This window comes from Meles meles, chromosome 7 (genome assembly GCF_922984935.1).
Source record: "Meles meles chromosome 7, mMelMel3.1 paternal haplotype, whole genome shotgun sequence".
NCBI classification, from domain to species: domain Eukaryota; kingdom Metazoa; phylum Chordata; class Mammalia; order Carnivora; family Mustelidae; genus Meles; species Meles meles.
In genome coordinates, this window is record NC_060072.1 from 24,193,751 (window position 1) to 24,219,175 (window position 25,425).

The following is a 25,425-nucleotide window of genomic DNA, read 5'->3' on the forward strand; positions in this document are numbered from 1 at the left end:
CAGCTGCAAATTGTGTAATTTGGTTTAAAAAAAAAAAACCTGAAAGACATTTCTGGAAATAAACACATCTTTCATCCTGGTAGGTTTGAATATTCTTTTTGTTTGTACTTCAGCCCCTTTGCTCACCGTTCCCCTCACTGCCTTGGACAGAAAGTTTCAGCATTAACTAGTGAGTGTTCTTATATTAGAAGAGATGGGGAAATTTCTGGAATCATGGCTTAAAATGGGGCGAATGTGTCTGCAGGGTGTGGTGAGCTCTAGGCAGTGTTTCTCTCAGCCAAAACAATGCCTAAGAATAACAGCACCTGTAAGTGACCAAAAGTGGAGAAGAAGTAAAATGTGCTATAATATTATCTGCAATAGTTGGAAGGGATCTTCCATCCCCAGAGGAAAAAGTACACTGGCATGGAAAATAGTGGGGTCTGCACCCCCACTATTGCTGCCCTGTTTTCTTGGGGGCATCCACTCAGGCCTGCAAGTCATTTAAAAAAATCTGCTCCGGGGCGCCTGGGTGGCTCAGTGGGTTAAAGCCTATGCCTTCAGCTCAGGTCCTGATCCTCGGGTCCTGGGATCGAGCCCCACATCAGGCTCTCTGCTCAGCAAGGAGCCTGCTTCCCCCTCTCTCTCTGCCTGCTTGTGATCCCTGTCTGTCAAATAAATAAATAAAATCTTTAAAAAAAAAATCTGCTCCTACAGCAGACACTAGGTGTTCCAATTTTAGCTTGAGGCTCAGCTATGTCTTCCTTTTCCTTGACTTTCAAATTTCCCAGAGCAGTGGGGTGGGTGCAACATCTGGGGAAACCAAGGTAGCAATGAAGAATTCAAATTCTCCAGTCAGACAGAATTAGATTTAAATCTTGGTTCTACCTCTAAGTGCGATTATTAGGCAAATTAGTTAATTGCCTTATGCTTTTGTTTCCATATCTGTAACATGGGGTCAGTCATTCTATGTGGATCATGGTCTTAATTCTTGTGAGGACAGAAGGAGATGATGCATGTGAGGTATATAATAATATAGTGTCTAGCATGGTAAATGCTCCAGAAGGGTAAGGCAGTAATGGTATTGGTAGTGATGGTGTATGTGGTGGTGATACCTTCCCTTCCCCTCCTTTTATATCCCCATAGTGCCATCTTGCCTGGTCACATCCATCCATCCATCCATTCATCCATCCATCCATCCATCCATCCAAGACGTGTTATAGACCTCTACTATGTGCCAGGCATTATTCTAGGGTTCCATAAAACAGTACATGCCTTTATATCCACTAATATTTAAAATAAAGAAAAATGAAAAGCAGCCAGTTAGTAAAAACTTACTAATGGAAGGCATGCATATACACTCCTTGGAAATTAATATCAAGTTGACGTGAAAGGCCTTTGTTACCAGTGATGCTATGTTTCCACACCAATATTAAATGCGTAGGTAATTTGCTGTACTTTTTTGCCCCTGGTGGCTAAACTTTCCATAAGTTAAACATTCCCCATGAGAAACATAAAACCCTTGAAAGCATTCTCTTTCCCACAAATTTATAAACTCTATTCTCTGGCAAAAGGATCTGGAAGCCCTCACCGCGTAAGAGCCGTCACTATCCTAATGGCTTCTCTGCAAGACCCAAACTTCACTTCAGATGAAGGGATAGTCATCAGGCAATTTCTTTTTCTGAATTCAATGGAAAATATTTTGTTCTTTTCTCTTTCATTGCAGCATAGTTTCCTACTGGAGGCCACTAGCACCATCCTCCCAGTTACAGCTATCAAAAGTTCTTCAGCTGTTTCATATTCCCTGGGGGCAAAATTGGGCCCAGTTGATCCAATCTCGTTCCATGGACACGTCTAAAGACAACCTACATGTGAGCTATATAAACATGGGAATAGTTGCACGGGACACACACGTATTTCTATGAATAGTTCTATAGGACGGTTTTAATAAGCGGCAGCATTGTCCTTTAATTCAGATACAATTTAAGACATCACTCAAAACTATAATCTTTGAGGAAATTTAGCTTAAGAAACCATTTTATTTTGCTTGTTATAAGAAGACCAAAAAGTATTCAAACCAAGAAAAACAGCATCAGTTAAATCCTTAATAAGGTTAGTTATGTAAAGAACATTAGGGAATGATGGACACCATCCAGTTGAAAAGCCTTCCTCCTGATATAATACAACCGTTCGCGAGGTCAAAAAGTCTCTCAAGATTGAATATGGATGGCAGCGAGATATCGAATGGGACCTGAGAAAAAGCAGAAAGTGTTCATGAAATGCATCGTTTCAAACTGTTGGCTGAAGTAAAGTTCTCAAACATATAAATACCAATTCCATACAATGGTTTTATATGAAAGATATTTAACTCTTGCCTCAGGCAAAATACAGTTTCATATCTCTGCATGGCTGAAATGTCACACTTGTCATTCTCGCTCCTATTAGGATTCATAGATTAGCCTATAAGACAGCAGATATTTTAGAAATATGAACTATCTGCATCTCTATAATCACTGTATATGATTCTAATGGCAGGACTTTGGCCCTATTCCTAACAAAATGCTTTCTTCCATAACAGGCTGCCCAGCTGACAGATGCCCCTGTCTTTGAGCTTCAGTCTTGCCACAGTTAAGCAAGTTATGTTTGGTGCTCGCTCACTCTCTGAAAGAGGCAACGGGTTACCATGCTGAGAACTAGTGCAGTCAAAGTCCCCTGAACAGAAGGAAAGATGGAAAATAAGAATGCCTTTATGATCGTAGCAATGGTTATTTCACTGAGAGGGAAGCAGGAAGGAGAGGTAATAAACAGGAAGGAGCTTTCACGTTTCCTGGGGACCTACTTTATGCAGATCTAGATACTTTGGAAGATGAATGAGCAAATGTCACATAGAATGACCACAACAGATTAGAGATGCTTGTGGGCCTAAATTCTGGTAATAAATTAGAAGACAAGTTTTATTAATTTCTTGTCAAATTATTAAATGAAGCTTTTATTCTTAAGAAAACACAGGGAACCTAAACATGGAGGCTGATTTTTATTTCTTTTTCTTCATTTCACTGGATTAAAATAGGACAAAAGTATTCCAGTGCTTTCTATAACTTAACATAATAAAGAAGTGGAAAAAACATGTACATGTATATAATGTCCTCCTTTCTCACTCAATCCTGAAGTAGTAAGTATTACCAGTTTGAGGGGCATCTTTCCAAGACTTTTAAAATTCTCTTACGAATGTATATTCATGTGGGTTTTTTTTCTTTCTTTCTTTGAAATAGGATAACTAGGTCTCCATTATTTGCTTTTTCAATTACCAATATGGGAAATCCCTCTTTAATCAATTCCGGGAGGCAGAATAACTACATGGAGTTTAAGAGTCTGTGTTCCGGAGTGAGACTGTTTTGGTTCAAATTCGGACCTCACCACATACCAGCTAGGTGAGCTTGAGTAAAGTATTTGATCTGTTTGAATTTTAATCTCACCATCCATAAAGTAGAAATAATATTGTATTATAATTGTTATTACAACATATTGTTGTTACAAGATGGAATGAGTTTATACATATAAAATACCCAGAATGGTGCCTGGCACACAATGAACACATAACAAAGGGTATGCATTACTATCATTGTCAAACACATTCTTCTTAATGGCTATGTAACAATGCGTGAGATGGCTGTGTCCTGTTGTTCAATCACTCCTCATAAAGGTTCTTTCTAGTTTTTGTACATGTTTGTTTATTCATATACATCCTTGGGTATAGATGCTTCTATTTCTGTACTGCTGATTCCCCAAGATGGTTTGGTTTAGTCAAAGGGTGTTTACATTTTACATTTTAATGTTTCTTGCCAGATTACTTTCCAAATAAGTTATAGTAATTAACATTTCAACCGGAAATATATGGATGTATGGATAACCAGTTGACTCAGATCTATTTGTTGAAAAGACTTTCTTTCCTCACTGCATTGCAAAGTCACCTCTGGCATAAACCACGGGACTGAATATGCGTGGATCTCTTTCTGGACTATATTTTGTTCCATTGGTCTATGTCTATACTTACTCCAATCCCACACTGTTATTACAGCTTTTTCATAAGACTCAATAACTAGAAGTGTAATTCCATTAGCTTTGTTCTTTTTTTGGATGGTTTTGGCTATTCCAGGTCCTTTGCATTTCTGTGTAAATTTTCTGATATGATTGTAAATGATAGCTTTTCAAATCTGTCATTTATAATTTTTTCCTGCTGTATAGAAATAAAGTTTACATTTACATTCATATGCATGTAGCAACTTTGCTAAATTCATTTACTCATTCTAAGAGTGTATCTGAAAACTGCTTTGGATTTTCTATGTCTATAAATAATAAGAATTTTATTCCTTCCTTTCGCACACTTACACCTTTCTGTTTTCTTCCTTTACTTCACTGGCTGAAAATCCCCATGCAGTATTAATTAGAAATGATGACAGGATGTCATAAACATATGATTAATTGACTTTTCAACTCATGGAAAAGGGAAAGGTTTATTTTAAAAATGGCCTTGTAAAAGTGTCTACTACTAAAATTCTTTTTTTTTTTACTTACATCCTCTACTATTTTTGTTAAATTTATTCCTAAGCATTTTATAGTTTTGTTATTTTGAATGTTTTAAAGTTTTAAAATTTCTATTTAAAATGATTATCCTTGGGACACCTGGCTGGCTCAGTTAGTAAAGCATACTGAGTTTTGATCTCGCGATTGTGAGTTTGAGCCCCATGCTGGGTATAGGGATTACTTAAAAATAAAATCTTTTTTTAAAAATGGTTTTTCTTAGTAGAAAGAAAGTTATTAATTTTTATATCAGTCACTTTATCAGAGTCTCTTAATCTAATCATTTTTAAAATGCTTACACTTTGGTTTTGCAATTGTATCATTTACAAAAAAATATAATTTTGTTCTTTCTTAGTATTTATGTTACTGATTTTATTCTTTTGCCTCACTGCAATAGCTAAAAATTTCAAAGTAATATTGATTCCTAGAAGTGTTACAGAGTCCTGTTACTGCTAAAACTTCTACTTAAATTAGGAATAGAAGGTAACCACCTAAACATGTTCCAGGTAATTTATGAAATTTTATTTTATTAAACAGTAAAGTTAAAAAGCCGCTGTCATCAAAAACATGGAGTCCAGTTTTAAAAAATGTTGATTTAGGTGAAAATGTGAAATTTATTTCACACCCAAAGTACACCAATGCTATAAACATTATGAGAATCTGAATGAGCGTCAGGAAATCAGGGCTATATCTTTTTCCCAAAGAGTTCGAGACTTACAAATCAGAATTCATAAGATTTCAAATAAAATGATAGAGTTAAAAGGTAAAGTATTTCTTTAGACTTGTTTCTTGATTTGTATCTGCTCAATCTTGATACTTAGACATTTAAAGTAAGTCCACATTGGGATGCCTGGGTAGCTCAGTTGGTTGAGCGGCTGCCTTTGGCTCAGGTCATGAAACCAGCCGCCTAGTATTGAGCCCGCATCAGGCTCCTTGCTCCGCAGGGAGCCTGCTTCTTCCTCTGCTTCTGCCTGCCACTCTGTCTGCCTGTACTCGCTCACTCTCTGACAAATAAATAAAAATCTTTAAAGTAATCCTGCATGGTGTTTTATAATGTGAATACACCCATGAACCTCAGAGGCTTTTGCTTAAAGATTGATTTATTTATTTGAGGATGAGGAGGAACAGAGGGAGGAGAGAATCTCAAGCAGACTCCCCGTTGAGCAGAGCCTGACCTGGGGCTCAATCTCTGGACCCTGAGATCATGACCTGAGCCAAAGTCAAGAGTTAGTTGCTTAATCCACTGGGCCACCCAGGCACCCCAGAGGCTCAGAGACTTTCAGTGACTTACCCAAACTCCCTGGGCTAGTACATATCAGAGCCAGGACCTATACTCCTGGCTCCTCAGAACACGTTCCTAACCACTCTGAGTACCGCCTCGCCCCTGCTGCCCAGCAGTCCTCTGAGCTTCCCCACAACCATGTACAGCCAGTCCGGAAAGCCCCTGCTCTCTGCAGCCTCTCCTCCCACTCCCACCTGACTCCAGTCTCTTGCTCCCTCCCACAGGCTCTATGGCACTCTGGACGCTTTTCCCATTTTGATATTCAGAAATTTTATGGAAGGTTCTAGGGCTTCCATATGGAATTTCTCAAGTGAAGTCAAACTTAGGTGAAATTACTGAATTTCTTTTTTTTTTTCTTTCTTTTTCTTTTTTGCCATTCAACAGAGAAAGGATTGGCAATCCTATAATCATGGGGGAGTCTTTTATGTCTTTTGTAAGTAGCTTTGAGTCTGAATTGTCCTGGATAAGGTACCAAGGAGTCCTGGCTCCTTTTCGTGGCTCAAGAAAGGCTCTGTGGAGAGAAAGGAAGAAAACAGCCTGGCAGGCAAGCAGACTGAATTAATTCAAGTAGGTTATGCTTTAAGGGGCAATATTAGAGAAGCAGAGATAGTTCTGCCTGGAAAGGATAGAAGTTGGAAATAAGAGGAAAGGAAAAAAGACAATCAAGTTGGGGTGCATCAAAGGGGTTCACTGCCAGGACTTGAGTTTGTCTGGGGGAGTTCTGAATGTCACTGGAGAGTTAAAGGTTATTTGCCAATGTTATATTTTATATGAGTTTCTGCATGGAAACTAGATTCTATCATAATGAAAGATTTTATTACTTCTGTTCTTTTGCTCCAATAACTTTTCCTTGACTGAAAGAGAAATTATATAGTCTTCAAAGTATCTACGGTTTTTCTCAATCCAGTGAGTTTTTATTGAGCACCTACATTGAGGACTCTTCTTGCTTCTCTCTCAGCACAGTGTCAGTTGCCTTTTTGTTGATTCCACATGTTAATGACCCAGAAGGGAGGGAGAACGCCGAATTCCCACTACTCCATCATGCCTGCCTCCTCTTGTAACTGGTAAGTGGGTTTTCAAAAACTATGGGCTTTGTGATATGGATGGATTTAACTTTGCCTCCTTTCAAGAACTTTCAAACACAGAGAACCAGATCCATGGGGGGGGGGGGGGGTTAAAAGCCTCAAAGTAGGAAAACAAATGCTGTTTTCATACAGCATTCTCACATGTAAGTTTCTGTACCATGTTATAGTTCTATCTCAACACATCCCCTGAGTCTTCGAAATTAATAATTTATTGTGTTGTTTTTTTTCAGACGGAAAAAACATGCATTCCAAAGTAGGAAGGATAATACGATACTAGTTTACTTAAGAATCAATATTATGAATGACCGGTGACCCCGCGGTTGGAGTTCTAGATGAGAGGGAACTAGAGAGATTTGGCTTCACTGTACTTCATATAATCAAGAAAAACCCACCACCAACATGAATAGATATTATCTCCCCAATCTAACAGATAGAGCACCCAACTCTTAAGAAGGTGAGAAGGGCTCGTATACAACTCTGCCAGACCATAGGAAATTTCACACTTTGCTGAGAACACAATTATCTTTTCCAGCACTTTAATCTTGTGTTAATAAAACTTTAAATATGACAGAAAAAGGATTCTTTTTTAAACATAATACGAGGTCAAAAGGTCATCCTGGTAAGATGGTAGAAATCTTTTAAAATTAAATTTTAAAGAAATAACATTATAATAAAGACATCTTGCAGAGAACAAGAAAATTAGAAATTAAAGATGGGATATGGGAGAGAAAGCATTTGTACTGAGAATTGGTTCAAATATTATACTATTTAAAAATAGGATTGATTCTTCCTAAATCATCATCATCATTACTGCTATGGTCACTGTGTGACCACTGAGCCTTGGCTGTGCATGGCATTTCCTTGAGCTCTGGAACAGAGTTCCTTTTAATAAAGGACAATTCTTGTGCAGGCACATTGGCCCACATGTGTAGGAAACTGAGTGTTTCAGTCAGGCCAGAAACAGTTCAGCAACATTTAGGGGCCCTGTCTCTCTTCTTATACCTAAGTAGATGCCAAAAATGTTTCGAATAATGGCCTCTGTGTTGGACTACATGGAGAATGCCTCTCTAAGGGAAGATATATTGAGGGGAACTACATCCACCGGGTGCATGTTGAAAAATCAATTTTAGGATATGCTCATAGTTTACACTTGTGGTATAATAAAAAATAAGTAATTGGTCTTTGTCCCAGATTCTGGCATAAAGCTCATAAAACCACTGGGAATTTTCCTTTGCGTGGTAATAAGATAACTATGGAAGGGAAGGGGTCTGATAACTTTAGGATGGAGGTAGTCACCAGGAAAACCAACCATGTGATTGGAGGGTTGGAATTTTCAGCCCCAGGCCCTGACCTCTGGGAAAAGAAGCAGGGCTGGAGATTGAATTTGATCACAGTAGCCAACCATTGAATCAGTCGGGGCCATGTAAGGAAATCTTCACAGAAACCCCATAACCACAGCTTTCAAGGAACTCCTTGGTTGGTGAACACACTGATGTGCTGGGAGGGTGGGGAGCCCCAAGAGCGCATGGAAGTTCTGCCCCTTTCCACCTCCCATAACTTGTCCTTATCCATCTCTTCTATTTGTTCCTCAACTGTATCCTTGGTAATAAACTAATAATTGCAAGCAAAGTGCTTTCCTGAGTTCTGTGACTCATTCTAATGAATTATCGAATGGGAGGGGGTGTCAAGGGAACTCTCAAATTTGTAGTCTGCGGAGCACAAGTGTGGATAGCCTGGGCACTTCACTGGTCGCTGGCATGGAAGTGCGGGCAGCCTTGGATTAAGCCTTTCATCTGTGGAGTCTAGGCTAACTCTGGGTAGTAGTGTTAGAACCGAATGGAATGCTAAGATGCCCAGAGGATATCAGCAAATTGCAGAATCTGTTGGTATCAGGAAAAAACATCTAACAGACATATCTGGTATTATGTAAATTAGGGGGGTGCTCAGCTAGTGAGTGTCTTTGGGCCTTTGGGGCCTTCTCCTACACTCCTCTCCTCTTTGCAGCTATTCCAGCTCCCTTCACGCCCCTTCCCAGGCCAAGCCGAGCCACTCCTCGATGAACGTGATGGAGCTGGCAGTGATATCTCCATGACGGGTATATGCTTTTTATAGGGAACTATGTAAGAAAACAATCCTGTAAGGTCAAAAGAGATTCTTAAGAAAAAAGTAAAAGTTTAGGCTGTGCACATCAGGTTTGTTCAAACTGCTCAAGAGTCTAAGGCCCAGAGAAAAGAGTCTTTGAAATGTGACATCCTATTGTGCAGGAAGAGAGCTGCTCTCTCCCTCTCTCTCCAGGAAGGTATTTTTCACCACATAAAGAACTAATATAGGGTCTCAAACAGGGCAAATCTCCTTTAAAATACCAAAAGCTCTAATCAGAACAGGAAGGATGAGTTATGCAACCAACAATGAAGTGCTTGGGGCATAAAGGCTAGATGCAAGTTTATGGCCAGTGGTTCAGTGCTTATAATCAGGGCTTTGGGGGAAGAGTGAAAGTTTCTGGGAGAGAGGATTTAATAGAAATGCCTGTATTCCGTGTGTTACAAAACTAATGCCTGTTTCTCATTCTCGGTGGAAATGTAAGAGTATAAATTCTGATATGGTACTTATGGGCGATTACATCACTTTACATCATTGCCTTTATTTTCGGAAGATAGTTTTAAAGCTTTACTGAGTCTTTGCTTTTCCTACTCTGAAAATATACATCTTCTAAGAAAAGAAGTCTGCATTTGTTGAGGTCTGCAAATGAGCTCTGAGTCTTTGTTTTACAGTTTATTTCATTTGTAAATTAACTGTTAAATGGAGGTCAAAATAAAATGTGATTGAGCTATGCGGTCACATTGTAGAATGCGGTTTTAATCATGACTGGGTGACATGTGTATGATGTTTTCCCCTTACTTCTCTATTGGAAAATAAACTTCAATCCAGAGTATTCTTCCTAGTTCCTTTAGAACTCTTCTAATACCAAAAATAAGGATAATTGAGGACTCATGTATTCATCACTAGTCAGGGATTTTATTTTTATTTTTTTAATTCAGTGCTGAGGTTCAGATTCTGAGATGGAACTCAGCTTCTAGGAAGGTCATTAGGAAACACTCTTGGGATCAACATCCATGGGGAAGGGAAAGACAGCAAGTTGAGCAGAGAAAGAAGATGGGCTGCAATGCAGTCACAGGGAAGGGCTCAGCCAACACCATAGGGGTTCTGAAGCTGGGATGCCCCTTCAGAGCTGTGGGAGGTGGGTAGGGTCTTTGTACCCCATATCAACCAGTAATCAGATGCTGGCCTCCCCCAAGAGAGAGGCCAGCTCCTTTCCCCATGCACAATTCCTGGAGAGGGTTGAGAACTGAAGGCTGTTAGCATATTTCCCAGAGCTGGGAAAATGAGCTCTTCAGTCCTGAAGGGGAGATCTGGGTGGTTCAGGGAAGGGCCAAGACAGGCACAAATATTTAATTCAGTGATTAACTATAGAACCATTAAACAACTAGCAATATGGCAAAAACCATAACTGATACAACCCAAAGGGAGATTTGAAGTAATAGCTACGTAAGAATTCATATATCAGATTTCCAGATGCTGCTTTTCTGGGTCATAGTAAAACAAGCTTAATACATTTCCAGTATAACTCCTATTAGTCACTTTATTTGATTACCCTGAGGAAGAGTCCCCCTTCTGAAATATGAGAAGAATCAGGAAACCAAGAGTGGGAAGAAGATTCAGAAACAACTTCTTCCCTCAGATAATACCTTCCCATAATCTTAAATAAAAAGACATTCAACAATTTCACCTAAGCTTAACTTTACTTGAGAAATTCCACATAGAAGCCCTAGAACCTTCCATAAAAGTTCCAATAGTCAAAGCTGGAAAATGGTCCAGAGTGCCACAGAGGGAGGGAGCAGGAGACTGCAGTCAGGTGGGAGAGGGAGAAGAGGCTGCAGGGAGGAGAGGCTTTCCGGGGTGGCCACCCTCAGAAGACAGTTGGGCAGCAAGGGAGAGGCCATACGGCAGAGTGATTAGGAATGTGTTCTGAGGAGCCAGTCTGCCTGGGTGTAGATCTTCTAACACTAACTAGCTGAGGGAACCTGGGCAAGTCACTTAAATTTCTCACATGTTATATATGGATAATAATAGTAGCTACCTTGGGCTGCCTGGGTCGCTCAGTCAGTTAAGTGACTGCCTTCGGCTCAGGTCATGGTCCCAGGGTCCTGGGATTGAGCCCTTCATCAGGCTCCCTGCTCAGTAGGGAGCCTTCCTCACCCTCTCCCACTCCCCCTGCTTGTGTTCCCTCCCTTGTTGTCTGTCAATTAAATAAATAAAATCTTAAATAATAGTGATAATAATAATAATAGTATCTACCATAGCTAGAAACAGAAATCCAAGGTCGCATGCTGACCTTTACAATGTTTGTACATATTCATGCCTGATTGATGCTGTGACAAACTGACAACAAACCCAGTGGCTTACAACAACATAATCTGTTCTCTTACGGTTCTGGAGATAAAAAAAAATCTGAATTTAGTTTCCCTGTGCGAAAATCAAGGTGTCAGCAGGGCTGGTTCTTTCTGGGGGCCATAAAGGGAGAATCTGCATCTTTGCCCTTTGTAGCTTCTAGAGGCCACCTGTTCCCTTTGATTTGTAGCCCCTGCAGCATTCACGCCGGGTCTGCTTCCGTCATCACAGCCTTCTCCTGTTGTTGTCAAATATCCTCTGCCCCCCTTTTATAAGGATACTGTGACTACACTTAGGGTCCACCTGGATAAGCCAGAATAATCTCCCCAATCTCGATACTGTTAACTTAATCACATATGCAAAGCCCTTTTCATCATACTTGGTAAGGTTCTAGGGATTAGGATGTAGGTATCTTTGGGGGGAGGGCCATAATTCAGCCTACTACATGGGCGATTAAATGATATGGTTTAGTTCATAAGAATATCATATTTATGTCCTATCTGCTCAACAGAGTCTTGGTAGCTGGAGTTATTGCATTGTTTCTCTTTAAAAACTCATGGCATTATTTGCAACAACATGGATGGAGCTGGAAACTATAATGCCAAGTGAGGTAAGTCCGTCAGTGAAAGACAGATTTCATTCATATGTGGAATTTAAGAAACAAAACAAATGAACGAGAAAAAGAGAGAGAAACCAAGAAACAGACTCAACTATAGAGAACTGAGGGTTACCAGAAGGGAGGTGGGGGTGGTGGTGGGTGAAATAGGTGATGGAGAATAAGGGTACATTTATCATGATGAGCACGGCATATTGTATAGAGTTGCTGAATTACCATATTGTACATCTGGAACTAATATAACACTGAACGTTATCTATACTGGAATTAAAATAAAAAATAAAATAAATTATATATATATGTATATATATATATACATACACATACACATGTATATATAAAATTCATGGCATTCCTGCAAAAAGCCTATTGTGTCAGAAGTTATTAGTGTTCACTAAAATACATACTTGTCCCTCTAAAATTCTCTATGTGCCTGCACAGCAGGTTGAAGCCAATACAATATGAACAGAAATTATGATAGTCATTCCATGCTGGCTCTTGGAAATGGTTATCCTAATTTATTGCCTAAACTGGGACACTTTCTGAGAATAAAAGGAAAGTATATTAACCATCTTTCCACATCAACAGGTATATGTTATGAGTGTTGCAGGCAAACTGAGGTGCATGGTGGCCCTACTTAAAAGCATCCAGTGAAGTTCTCTAGCTCTCCTCTCCTGCAGGGGTGACCTTGGAGGCCATGAGGTCCAGACTGCATGGCTAATAAGTAGAAGGAGCTTTGTTCCACCCTCATGGAACTTTGCATAAGAAAGAAAAGAACGTTTATTGCCATGGAGATTTAGGGATTGTGGGCACAGCATAAGCCACTCCATCCTGTCTAGAACGTGTATGCTCTGGCAAGTCTGGCAAGTTTGTCCTCTCCTTATCATATGGGGTGGAGAGGGAAGTGGCTGCCATCAGAGTGAGGGTTTAACTCCTCTTAAAGGTCAGGACTTTGAATCCCTGCAGCAAACTTAGAGGAAGAAATGCTGTAAGTAAGTACATGAAGCTGCGCTCCCTCCTGAAGGCTGTATCCAGTCTGCCTACCGGCTTTTGACCAGGGATGTAGAAGTGAAAACCCCAAAGTTCAAACAGTACTTGGCATTTCCTGATTTTTTTTTACAACAGGAATCATAGGGCTTATAGTCCAGCAAACAGATACAAGAGGCTCTTTTTGTTTTTAATTGTTTTCATTTTTTTAGATTTTTTTAACTAATTTTTTTATTATGTTACAATGAATCATGGAACACTACATCAGAAACTAATGATGTACTGTATGGTGAATAACATAACCTTTTTTTTTTAACGTGAGAGAGAGTAAAGGGTCAGAAGGAGAGGGAGAAGCAGGATCCCCACTGAGCAAGGAGCCTGACCCCGGGCTCCATCCCAGGACCCCGGGATCATGACCTGAGCCAAAGGCAGACACTTAACAGCTTAACCAACTGAGCCACCCAGACACCCCAGGAGGAGACTCTTTTTTTAGAGCAAAGTCTCAACAAAGAACATGAACTGAAGTTCGTATTTTGTTCATGGGGCTTTGTTGTTTAGAACCAAAGCCTGACAGGCTTTGTTCATAGCTTCCACTTGCAGCAGCAAACTGGAGGGCAGACCTCCCGTGCCGGGCCTGGAAAGAAAAACTGCTCGCACTGACTTCTTTATTCAGCTCAGCAAACACGGCAAGCTGCCTGCAAACCACTCTCACAATATGGCCAGCCTGCCTGGCAATGTCTGAGAGAAAGTCTAACAAACTTTGCAATTTACAAAGGAATTTCACATAAATCCTTTCACAGAACTCTTTTTAGAATTCTTTTTAGAATTTCTAACTTAAGCAATCAACCTCGTGTGTCAATATTAATAAAAGAGTATGCAGAAGAAGGGGGCAAGAGGAAAACAACAGGCAGGAGAAGGAGGAAGGATGGAAGGAGGTGGAGTGGAAATTCACCACTGAGCTTCCCTGAACATCTGGAGGCATTATGTCCCAGGTTCTGCATCAGGAACTTCGGGCTATGGATAATTCTGTGGCCACAATAAAATGTGCCAATGTTCGTAAGAATTTTTTTGCTCATCCAGAAGTGTAGTCTAATAGCTCTCTGGGGAATTAACAGTGAGTGAAAAAAATGACAACCCCCAAAGGGTTACATAGTGAATGGTTCCTTTTATATAACATTCTTAAAAAGACAAAATTATAGACATGGAGAATAGAGTAGTAATGGTCAGAAATAGCAGTGGGGGTCCTTGTAGTGACAAAATTGTTCTGTATCCTGACTATAAATGTCAGCATCTTGGTTATGATATCCTATCATTCTGCAAGATGTTACCACTGGGGACAACTGGGTGAAGGGTACAGAGGATCTCTCTAGATTATTTCTTATAATTGCAAGTAAATCTATAATGATCTCAAAACAAAAAGTTTAATTAAAGAAAAGGATGGCCGGAAAAAAATAATACATCTATTAAGTGCCCATTTACTCTTCTGAAAATTAGCAAATATTTAGATAGGCTGAAAGCCACTAATGAAGGAAGTTTCCAATGGTCAGATGAACAAAGATTCATTTCACATTAAGGCAGGAAAAAAGAAAGATGACCACAACGTATCGAATGCTTACCACTGGCGTTAGACTGTCCGGGCACGAAATGCATTGAATGCTTTTTCGAACGTAATTCTCCATGAGGAGAACCTACAGACAAGAAACTGAAGTGCTGCGAAGTAAAGTAACTTGCTCATAGTCATGCAATCAATAGATTTTGGAACCAAGAATTAACTCATGTGTTTATCACTAAAATACATTCCTTCCAAACGTATCCGCCTTAGCAGAGTCTAACAGCCCTGGGGTCGTTAAGGATTAATGACTTGTCCACAGGGCAAAAGTGGACAAAAGCTTGTACCAAGCAGTCTTCCTATCCTACTGGGCTCTCGCAGGTGGCTGAGAAAAAAAACATAATGGCATTAGCTGCCTGAGATACAGGCAAAATAAGACCAAAAATCTCAAATGGCTACTGTCCTAAGTATTAAGGAGGAAAATGGGTAAATTTACACCTGCTCCTCCTTGGTGGGTTTATTTTAATATGAAAACATTTGTGCAGAGAAATTCCAAAGCTTACCAGTTGACTCGGCTATATGAGGCAAAAGTCAGTATCTCTGAAAACGGAAATATAATCTCATTGCTAAGGGTACAGTTTTTTAATCAAGACAAAAGGTTCTGCAAAATGAATGAGGTAAATGAAACTGTTTACCTCTGTTTTTAGCAAAATGGAAAGCAGTAAACAGATTTGCTCATTATACCCCTGCCTTTCACCTCCTTTGAAGATACCCAAAGTGACTAAACTTCAGGAAGTCGTCCCTTTGGTTCAGAAATGCAGTTTTATCCTGAATGAGGCCAGGCTTGCTTGATCCAGCAGTATACACACTGCTTGCCACTTAGAAGGTAAATACACAATATCAGGTTCGTGATTATATTTTGGTTTAAATTACATCCAAGTATCATTATACCAGCAAATTGCACGTCTCACAAAAGTAGGACCAGTCCTTTGAGCACAGAGAGCACAAAGACTCTGGTTCCATGATGAGCGGGAGCGTATTTCACCTTGACACTGTTGCTGGCAAATCTCCGAGAGATGAGCATTTTGAAAACGCTATAAACAGCTTAGCCTTTTCTTAGCATTTTGAAGAGCACATTAATAGCCTGGCCTTTTCTTAAGGGCTTTCTTTTTCCCTTAGCCAAATTTGACAGCTAGAAGTGAACAGTGAGAGGATGGAATCAAAGTCAGGGCTATGTTTTAAAAGCAGTGTGGAACTGATGTCATTCGGTATTATCTTCAAAAGAATATAAGAATATTAAGTGGATGTCTCATGAACTTACACACAAAGGATACTCTTCACTTGAGGACAGAATGATAATGTCTCAGAGAAGAAAGATGTAATTCAGATGCCCATAAAATCTATTCAGACAGCTCTTGGCTTGTATGGAAAAAAAAAAAAAAAAAAAGCAGAAGAAGAAGAAGAAAAAGAAAAGGAAATCTGCAACTCTCAACTCCACCAAAAGAAGTGTAATTATTAGTAAAATTAATTTTTAAAGACTTAATAAACAGCTACTGTAGAATATGTGAAACCTTAAGCCCAGTGCTGTAAATGACAGTTTAAAAGACCATATGGTTATTGTCACCATTTGGAAAGTCTTGTTAAAAAAAAAACAAGAGGCATAGGGTAATGTAGTAAAATTAGCCAAAGGAAATTAAATAGCTTGGCTTCAGTGTCTAAGATTTAACAGCCTAAAAAACAAGTGAAGTGGGAGCTGTCCCACATAAATAGGGACACCTGAAACCCCATTCACCACCTAGAAAAGCTGCATTTGGTCATTTCCAAGGGTGCTTTGAAAACCCACCTGGTTTATCTTCTACCCTCTCTGTAGAAATGCACAGCAACTTCTGGGCAGCTACAGAGCATATTTGGGGACAGTTGCCAATTAATTTTAAAAGCTGCCTAAGCATTTGCCAAGAGCGGCCTCTGGTCAGAGAGTAGAAAGAAGCCAACAAATTGGGAGTGCTCTGCTGGATGTTGGGGCAGATTGCATTTTCCCAAAATGGCTGCAACAATAGCTCCCGACCCCATGCCCTTCTTACAGTTTGACCTTGACACACTGCCCATCAAGAGGTGAATCTACGGTCAGCCTTGAACCTGGGTGGATTTGGGACTAACAGGGAGAAGGCATTATGTGGCTTAAAAAGCTGGGGCAGAAACACTGATAGAGCTTCTGCCTGGTTCTCTTGGGAGGCTCATTCTTGAAACCCAGATGCTATACTGTGCTGAAGCCCAACTGGCCACACAGAGGTCACATGTCACGTTCTGGCCCACAGCCTACTCTGTGTCCCCAGCCCTCAGCCCCAAGTCAACTGCCAGCATCAAGCATCAAACCAAACTAGCCTTTGAGCCTTCAGGGATTCCAGCCCCCAGAATCTGAATCATCCCCAAAGTGTGAGTCTTCCCAGCTGATGCTCTAGATACCATAGAATGAAGCCAGATCCTTTCCAAATATTTATTAAAATGTGGGTCATTTTATGCCACTAAGTTTGGGGTGCTTTGTTATATAATAATAGTAACTGGAACAGAGGAAAATGGGACATGCACGTGGCTAAAAGTGATGCAAGCAGTCATTCCTAGCACTGGAATTCCTGTAGCCTCTCCTTCGGGAAGCACTCAGATGCTTTATGCTACATATGTTTTCTACTACAGCCACTCCTCTGCTTACAAGGGCCTAACTCCAAGGGAATTCACATGGCTCTGAGATGATCATAATGTTTTGCTTAGGATGGTGCCAGGCACTATTCTAAGAGTTTATGTGGGTTAACTCACTTAATCCACATAAAAAACCCATCAGCTAGGCACTATTTTTTTTTTTTTTAAAGTAGGCTCCACACCCAGTGCAGAGACCAACTCCCGGCCTGAACTCACAACCCTGAGATCGAGACCTGAGCTGAGGCCAAGAGTGGAAAGCTCAACCAACTGAGCCACCCAGGTGCCTGGAGCTAGGTACAATCTTTATTCCCATCCTACAAATAGAGAAACGAAAGCATGGAGGATAACCCACCCACCCAAGGTCACACAACTAGCAACATCAGGGCTGGGCTGGGATTCGGAGCCAGGCAGTTTGGATCCCAAGCTTGTCCACTAACAAACACTCACTCATTCTCCCTCAGCCACCTATGGCTCAGTCCAGCCCCTCCCCCTGATGACCAAGAGGGCCCAGACTGAAAAGGGGGGGACACTGCTGGCTTCAGTGTGATGATCATGGCTAGAGCCCAGGCTCTGGAGTCTGCCAGTCCTCTCTGGGACAGTTACTAGCTGTGTGACTTGGGGCAGTTCTTTTAACCTCTGTTAATCTCTTTCTTCCCACTTTTATGCGAAACAATTACCCATTTTAAAACCACGACCATCATCTTCGTTCAGCATTAGCCCCATCCCTCCTCTCTAGATGGTCTTCAGGGCAAGGACTCTGTCTCTCTCACCTGGGATTCCTCCTTTGGGGCCAGCACGGTGCCATGCACCCAGCTGCAGCTTGCAGCTGAGCTCACGTTGGCTTGTTCTTTTTTTTTTTTTTTTTTAAACTTCTATCTTCATTTCTGTCTCCAGGGCTTTGGGGATTTGTTCCGTTCTTTCCATCCCCATGAATAAAGCCATAAATCATGACTTTACCACTGAACCTAGGGCTTGAGTTTTCTGCCTCGTCTTTCAAAGGTCTTCCTAGTCAGAGGAAAAGGCTTTCATGGGCACCCTTGATCATGTTTATATCTACCTAAGGATTCTCTACTGCCTTCCAATCATTTTCCAAAGTAATTAAAACTCCGAACCATCGGCCACAGGAGCTTCTACTAACTTGATTTCTTGTAGGGAATTATTGAGCCCTTCTTAAAGGATATCACAGGGAATTTCTCACCTTCACAATTATGTCAAGATAATAGAAGAATATTAACTGAGATTATTACTGAGGAGGGGTGTCTGGCCCCCAGGCCTCTGTGCTACCCTGTACTGTAATTACTTCTGTATTTGTCTGTCTCCCCCACCAAACCAAAGACAGGGGCTCCAGCTGTTTCTTCTGTATCCCAATGTCCAGTCCAATGGCTGGCAAAGAGGATGCTGTTGCCAGATGTTTACTATTCAAATGCATGGAGATGATGAGCCCAGAGTCACGGGTAATGTCTGGACTAGAACTGCAACCCAGGGGGATCTCTGGACGATGCATCAAGAGCATTCGTTCATTTCACAGACATTTATTAAAAACCTCTGTGAGAATCAGCAGTGGGCAGGGCAATGAGCATAAAAATGTAATAAGATCCAGTCTTATTATATAAAACCCAATCTGCTCTGGTAGGGGAGACCAATAAGGAAGCACATCATTAGAACACATTTTGATAAGAGCTAAGTACCCCGATCTAAACCCTGGGCCTGAGAGGCAGTGATAACAAGAAGGCAGTCTGGGTTAGGTTAACACATTAGGGTGGGTTAGTTCCCATTTTTACATGATAACAGAGCAAAAGATAAGATGCTAGGATTGTGGTGTGATTCCCCCAGCTCACAGCCAGGGTCATAAGGTCAAAAGGGTCACAACGTAAAGGTGGTCACATGGTAGACTCAATACGTCAGATATAAAATTAAAGATGCTAATGACTGAACTAAGATCGGTTAATGTCTCTGTGACTCTGTGTCTCCCTCTGCCTGTTCTTCTGCCCTCTCCACACTTCTTACCCAAACCTTCTTAAAGATAATAATTATTTTAGTGACCAGCCTGTGGTTGGTATCAATATCTGATCCTAAATACGTCAAAAATGATTATTTTAGGAATCAGAAATAAGGGAACATGTGCGCACTACATTCAGCCATGTGAAAAGAAATGCACATTGATAATGTACATAATAATGTCATGGAAGTCCTTAGAACTTATCTGTCACTAAGGATTTTTTTTATGTTAAATTCAGGTTATTTTTAAGGAAATATATTGCATAATTAAACTATTTTATGCCCAGCTGGGACTTGGAAAACAATGGCAGACATCAGGCCATCTTGCTGCCCTTTCAGAGTGGAAGGGAGGAGTTTTGGGATCTATTATGAGGTCAATTCATGGCTGTGAAGCCTCTCCCATGCTCTCAGCTGCCTTGCTAGTACTCTCCTCTAGCATTGGCCTCTATTGGCATTTTCCTCTCCTGTGTCCAGGAAGGCAAGGGGCCTAGAGAAAACCCACAAGCCAAGTCACCTGGTGCTCCCAACAAATGTATGATCTGTAAATCTTCACACGGCCTTTGAGCCTTTTATCTGTCCTTGCTCAGCTTCCTCGCTCCACACACCCAACAACTGTGAATACTCAAGAACTTCCTCTTTCTCTTGGAAGACCATGCTCTCCACCCCGGACCTTGCTCCACAGCAGGTATATGCCTCCACTTCGTGAAGAAAGTGAAAACCTCTGAGTGTGAACTGCCCCAGCTTCTCCCACCCTTTTCTTCCACACTCAGTCACACTCCCTCCCACCTTCATGGGCTACCCCAAGACAAAGAGAAAGAGGTATCTTTCCTCTGTTCCCAGTCAGCTCTGTTGCTCACGCTGTCAATGTCTTTGTGTTCCCAGCCCCTCTCCAAAGGCACTCCTCCACTGTCTGTCCTTATCTCTTCTAAGAGGCATCCTCCTCCCCTCTTGGCCCTTTCTCCTCATCACAGCTCCCATCCTAGTGCCCTCCTGACTGGCTCCCTCCTGCTGTTCCTCTACCCCTGAAGACGTCTCATCCAAACCTTCGTGAAGATTCATCTATACCTGCAACTTTCACACTCTCATTCCTCAATTCCCTGTAGCGTCTGCTCCCTAGTCTAATGAAACATTTGCTGGGTATAACTTAGAGATGCAGACCTCAGACTGAAGCAGGACTGTCTTTGACTCCTGCCTCCACCACTTACAAGGTGTAAGATCCTGAACATGTTGCTTAATTTCTTCGTTTCTAATGTGGGGATAATAATAATAACCATCCTCACAGAGTTCTTGCAATATTCAATGAGATACTATATTTAAAACACTGAGTAGTGTCTGCACATGCCATGTGCTCAATAAAAATTATTACTAGCAGTAGCATTTGCATTAATGATTATTATCATTATTATTTGGCACTATGCTAGGTCTAACTAGAAATCCTACCAAATTCATGCAGCCAAGAAAAACTGGTTTGCAATCTTCTTATACAGTGAGGCTTATCTCTTGGCTTAGAATCACCTTTTCCACCTTTGAATCTGGCTCTGCTCCTAGGAATTTCCTTCCATACTGATTCTGTATGACTCTGGTCAGTTTGGTGTGTGCGCGCGCACACACACACACACACACACACACACACACACACACAGTAAATTTATTTGTATCATGTGAACCAATAGGAAAATACTTAATTTAGCTGAACACACGGCCTTTAACCTCTGCTGTTTTTGCAGTGACAAAAGTATTTACACACCAATGTCCTGTGTGCAGCTGGAAGTCAATAATTACTGATGAGCAGACAGTTGTATATAATGACTCAGTCCTCCTCGTGGTCAGTCACCGCAAAAACAGAAAGCATATTTTTGGCATCAGGACTGAATCCTACCTGACAACCTGGAAACTGCAATAATTTGAATCTATGTAGGCAAGGAAAGGATTACTTTGTTGTTAGTACACCAGAAATGAATTCTAATGGTCATTTATCCCTTGTGATTACTCACTAAGAAATTAGCACTAATTTCCTTCCTCCATCTTCTTGCTATTCTCAGGTTTTTTGGTCATAGGCTGTGGATGGCAATATTTGTTTTAATTAGGAAGACACAGCATAGGCAAAGGCAATTGTAACAGGTGTGTTCAGTAAGGAACCAAATTGCACAGTGAGATCTCATCTCAGTGAAAAATACCGCTTCACTAAGGCATGTCATTTTGTTTGTCTAACAATTTGCTTTTTGGAACAGGCTTGGAAATTTCCATGCCCCACCCCAGCACTACTAGGTAAGGGTGGCTTTCAGGGGAAGTATCGGTATGGGGTTCAACTGGGGGGCTCCTTCTCTTGGACTGGTGGAGCCTTTCACTGCAGAGATCACAAGTCAGGATCCAGCACGCTGACCCAGTGCCTCTAGGATTCAACAGTGATGTGCCTCACAAAGAAAATGCTTCCATTATTTCTCTCTCTCTCTCTTTTTTTTTAAAGATTTTATTTATTTATTTGACAGAGAGAGAGAGAGAGAGATCACAAGTAGGCAGAGAGGCAGGCAGAGAGTCTCTCTCTCTTTTTTTTTTTTAAGATTTGTTTAAAAAAGTAATCTTTATACCCAACGTGGGTCTAGAACTCACAACCCTGAGATCAAGAGTTGTACACTCCCACCGACTGAGTCAGCCAGGTACCCTTTCTATATCTTGAACACTGTTCCTCTCCTTTTCTGTCAATATTTCAAAACAAATTTCGATTCTAAAATCTCTTTGAAATTAGTTGACTAGGGGATGAAGAATTCACACGTGGAAGGCAGGACCACCAGTAGGGGTGGTGATGATGCCTAAAACAGCTAATAATTACCAAACACTTATTTGTGCAAGGCGTTTTTCCAAATACTTAACATGTATTATTTCCTTTAGTCCTCACAGCTGTAAAGGGTTGGCATTATTACCCCCACTTTACATGTGAGAAAGCTGAAGCTCAGGGAAATTAAATAACTTGCCTGTGGTCGTACAACTAGTAAGACTCAAGGCGACGATTCCAACCCAGTTCTGTCAGATGCCCAAGCCCATTAATGCTATATATCATGTGTCTTAAAATAGCATCTCCTTCTTTGGGGACCTATTTTTAACCATAGATTGTATGAAATTAGATTAAACTTGATCTTTATTATAATGTCTCTCATGGTAAATCTATGTATTTCTATGATACAAAATTAGGTTCCCCTTTTAAAAAACAGGAAAAGGACATGAACAGCCAAATTAAAAAATAAGTCTAATATTAAATTTCAGATATTTGAAACTGGGGCGCCTGAGTGGCTCAGTGTTAAAGCCTCTTCCCTCGGCTCAGGTCATGATCCCGGGGTCCTGGGATCGAGTCCCACATTGGGCTCTCTGCTCTGCAGGGAGCCTGCTTCCCCCTCTCTCTTTCTGCCTGCCTCTCTGCCTACTTATGATCTCTGTCAAATAAATAAATAAAATCTTAAAAAAAAAAAACTAAAGAGACTTTGATTCAATTCAAGAAAGAGTAACCAAGTGACACACGGTGCTAGGCACTTTAAAGTATTCAAAAAATTAAGATAAGTACTGCTCCTGATCCAAGAAACGAATGATCTAGTGGGAGAAACACAGTGTAGTATTTCAGTTCTTACTTCAAATATTATCTCCTAAGAGAGGTCTTCCTGGACCACCCTATCTAATCTCTTGCCCCATTTCCTGTTACCTTCTATCACAGGGGCTAGCAAACATTTTTCCTATAAAGGGCCAGAAAATAAATAACTTAGCCTTTCTGGGCTATATTTGCCTCTGTCAAAACTACCCAACTCTGGGGACGCCTGGGTGGCTCAGTGGGTTAAGCCGCTGCCTTCGGCTCGGGTCATGATCCCAGGGTCCTGGGATCGAGTCCCGCATGGTCTCCTTGCTCGGCAGGGAGCCTGCTTCTCTCTCCACCTCTGCCTGCCTATGTGCTCTCTCTCTCTCTCCTTCTCTCTGACAAATAAATAAAAAAAAAAAACCAAAAAACAAAAAACTACCCAACTCTGCTGCTATAGCTCATAGCAGCTAGAGATCACAAATAAACAAACAAGCATGCTGTGTTCCAATAAATTTTATTTACAAAATAGGCAGTGGGCCTGATGGAGTTCATAGGCTGTAGTTTGCTGACCTGAACCTACTCTAACATATAACTCTGTTTTCTCTTTCATATCATTTAACAGAATCTGAAATTACCCTGCTTAGTGATTTATTGCTATTATTTGCTATTTCCCTCCACAAAAATGGCAGCTCCAAGAGAGCAAGGTCTTTGCTGCTTGTTCACATCTGACTCTCCAGGGTCTTAGAAAGGGCTTCCTGACACATGCACAGCTCACCTAAAGATCTGTGGATTGACTGAATGAGTGAATATTATTTCACAAAAGGAGAAACACTGATTGCCAACAAACATATAAACTTATATTTGATTAGATGATGAGTAAATACGAAATAACTGAAAATGTCATTTTTTTCACTTACCATACCTAGAATGGTTAGCAAAAAGGAAGGAAGAAGACAAGGAAGAGAGGGAAAAGAAGAGGAAGGGGAAGAGAAAGGAGAGGTTGGGGAGGAGAGCCTGTCTAGAGGAACACGAGGGTAAACTGGCCCTATCATCTAATGTCAGTGAGAGAGTGTAGATCCTGGGAGAACTGAAAGCAGACGCCTGTACACCCATGGTCATAGCATTATTTACAACAGCCGAAAGAGAGAAACAACTCAAATGACTACCTAGCCTTAAGAAGGGATGAAGGAGTGACATGTGCTATAAGGATGAGTTTTGAAAACACTGAACTAAGTGGAATAAGCCAGGCATACAAGATGAGTGTGCATGACTTCACTTATGTTCAGGTATCTAGAATGGGCAAATAGTACAATAGAAACCAAAAGTAGAATGGAGGTTACCAGGAGCTGGGGGAAGAGGAAATGGGGAGTTATTATTTAATGGATACAAAGTTTCTGTTTAGAATGGTGAGAAATTCTGGAGATGGATGGTGGAGATGGTTGCACAGCATTGTGAACGTACTTAATGCCACTGAAGTGTATACTTAGAGATGGTTAAAAACATAAATTTTACATTATGCATATCCTACCATAACAAACAAGTATATATACTTTTTTACTCCAAAAATGTGCTCCTGAGAAATAACTATGAGGAGATAATACAGAAGGGTGAAATATGTATATGCTAGACTCCATCAACCTCAAGATCCTTGAATAAAAATCTAGTTGTATAAATAGAGCCTGATAACAAATATACAAAAGGGACTATTATGCTATTATGCAGGCATTAAACATGAGAAGATAGACTTTTCACATAAAAATATCTCCATAACACTACTGTTAAATAAAAAAAAAATCAAGCTATAGAATGCATGTACAGTATAATTCCATTGATGTAAAAATTCTAAAGTTTATTTATATGTGGAAAAAATTTGAGATATTCTCTAAAATGCCCATAGTTGGTTATTCTCTGAATAGCAGAGTTGAGATGATTTTAAAATTATCCTCTTTATAATTCTCTGTACTTGATTTTTTAAGAAAGAATATTTTAACCAAAACAACATGCTATTATAAACTCCTATTTATCACTTTTTCACATTAATTAAGGAGGGTTAGGCCCTTGATACTTTCATAATAGATGTTTTCTGTATTTCTGTTTCCATAGCAACATTAATACTTGTGAGAGAATCAGATACATTCTCAAAAAGATACGTACCTCAGACAATGGTCTTACATCTCCATCAGTCAAAAATAGATTTATTATTTCAGAGCAACATTCAATAATCATGTTCTAGAAATAAGAAGACAATAAAGTGAGGTTGAACTTACTGGAAAACTACTAGATATTTTAGTTATGAACTCTTTGATTTGTCTTTTCTTGCATCACCACCTAACCTTAATTCCCAGGAGAAAATTTAGAGTCATAGGTCACAATCCCTTATATAATTAAAATTATTTGAAAAGCCACAGGATGGCCACAATAGATAAGATTTACTTATGAATGATACAATATTTCATTGTTAAAATTCATATGTTACAGAATTCACACCAGAATAAAGTTTTAGAAAATCACCTTTCTTCTGAGAAGAAAACCTGGGGATAAAGAGATTCACACCCCAGAAAAGGATTTTAGCAGAGAAGAATGGATATGAATTGAGAAAGAAATGGAGAGAGTAAATGAAAAGGAACTAAGAGTCTGTATCAT

At 40.3% G+C, this 25,425-nt stretch overlaps 1 protein-coding gene across 1 annotated transcript in view; it reads right to left on the bottom strand.

Moving 5' to 3' along the window:
• Nucleotides 1-2,110: 2,110 nt before the first annotated feature.
• CFAP54 (cilia and flagella associated protein 54) overlaps nucleotides 2,111-25,425 on the bottom strand; it is a 309,373-nt gene continuing 286,058 nt past the window's right edge. Inside the window, exons 67-68 of the mRNA XM_046012575.1 lie at nucleotides 24,937-25,011; nucleotides 2,111-2,230 (exon numbers count right to left, since the gene is read on the bottom strand). Coding sequence (XP_045868531.1) covers nucleotides 2,111-2,230; nucleotides 24,937-25,011 — 195 coding nt within the window. The remainder of the gene's footprint in view (nucleotides 2,231-24,936; nucleotides 25,012-25,425) is intronic.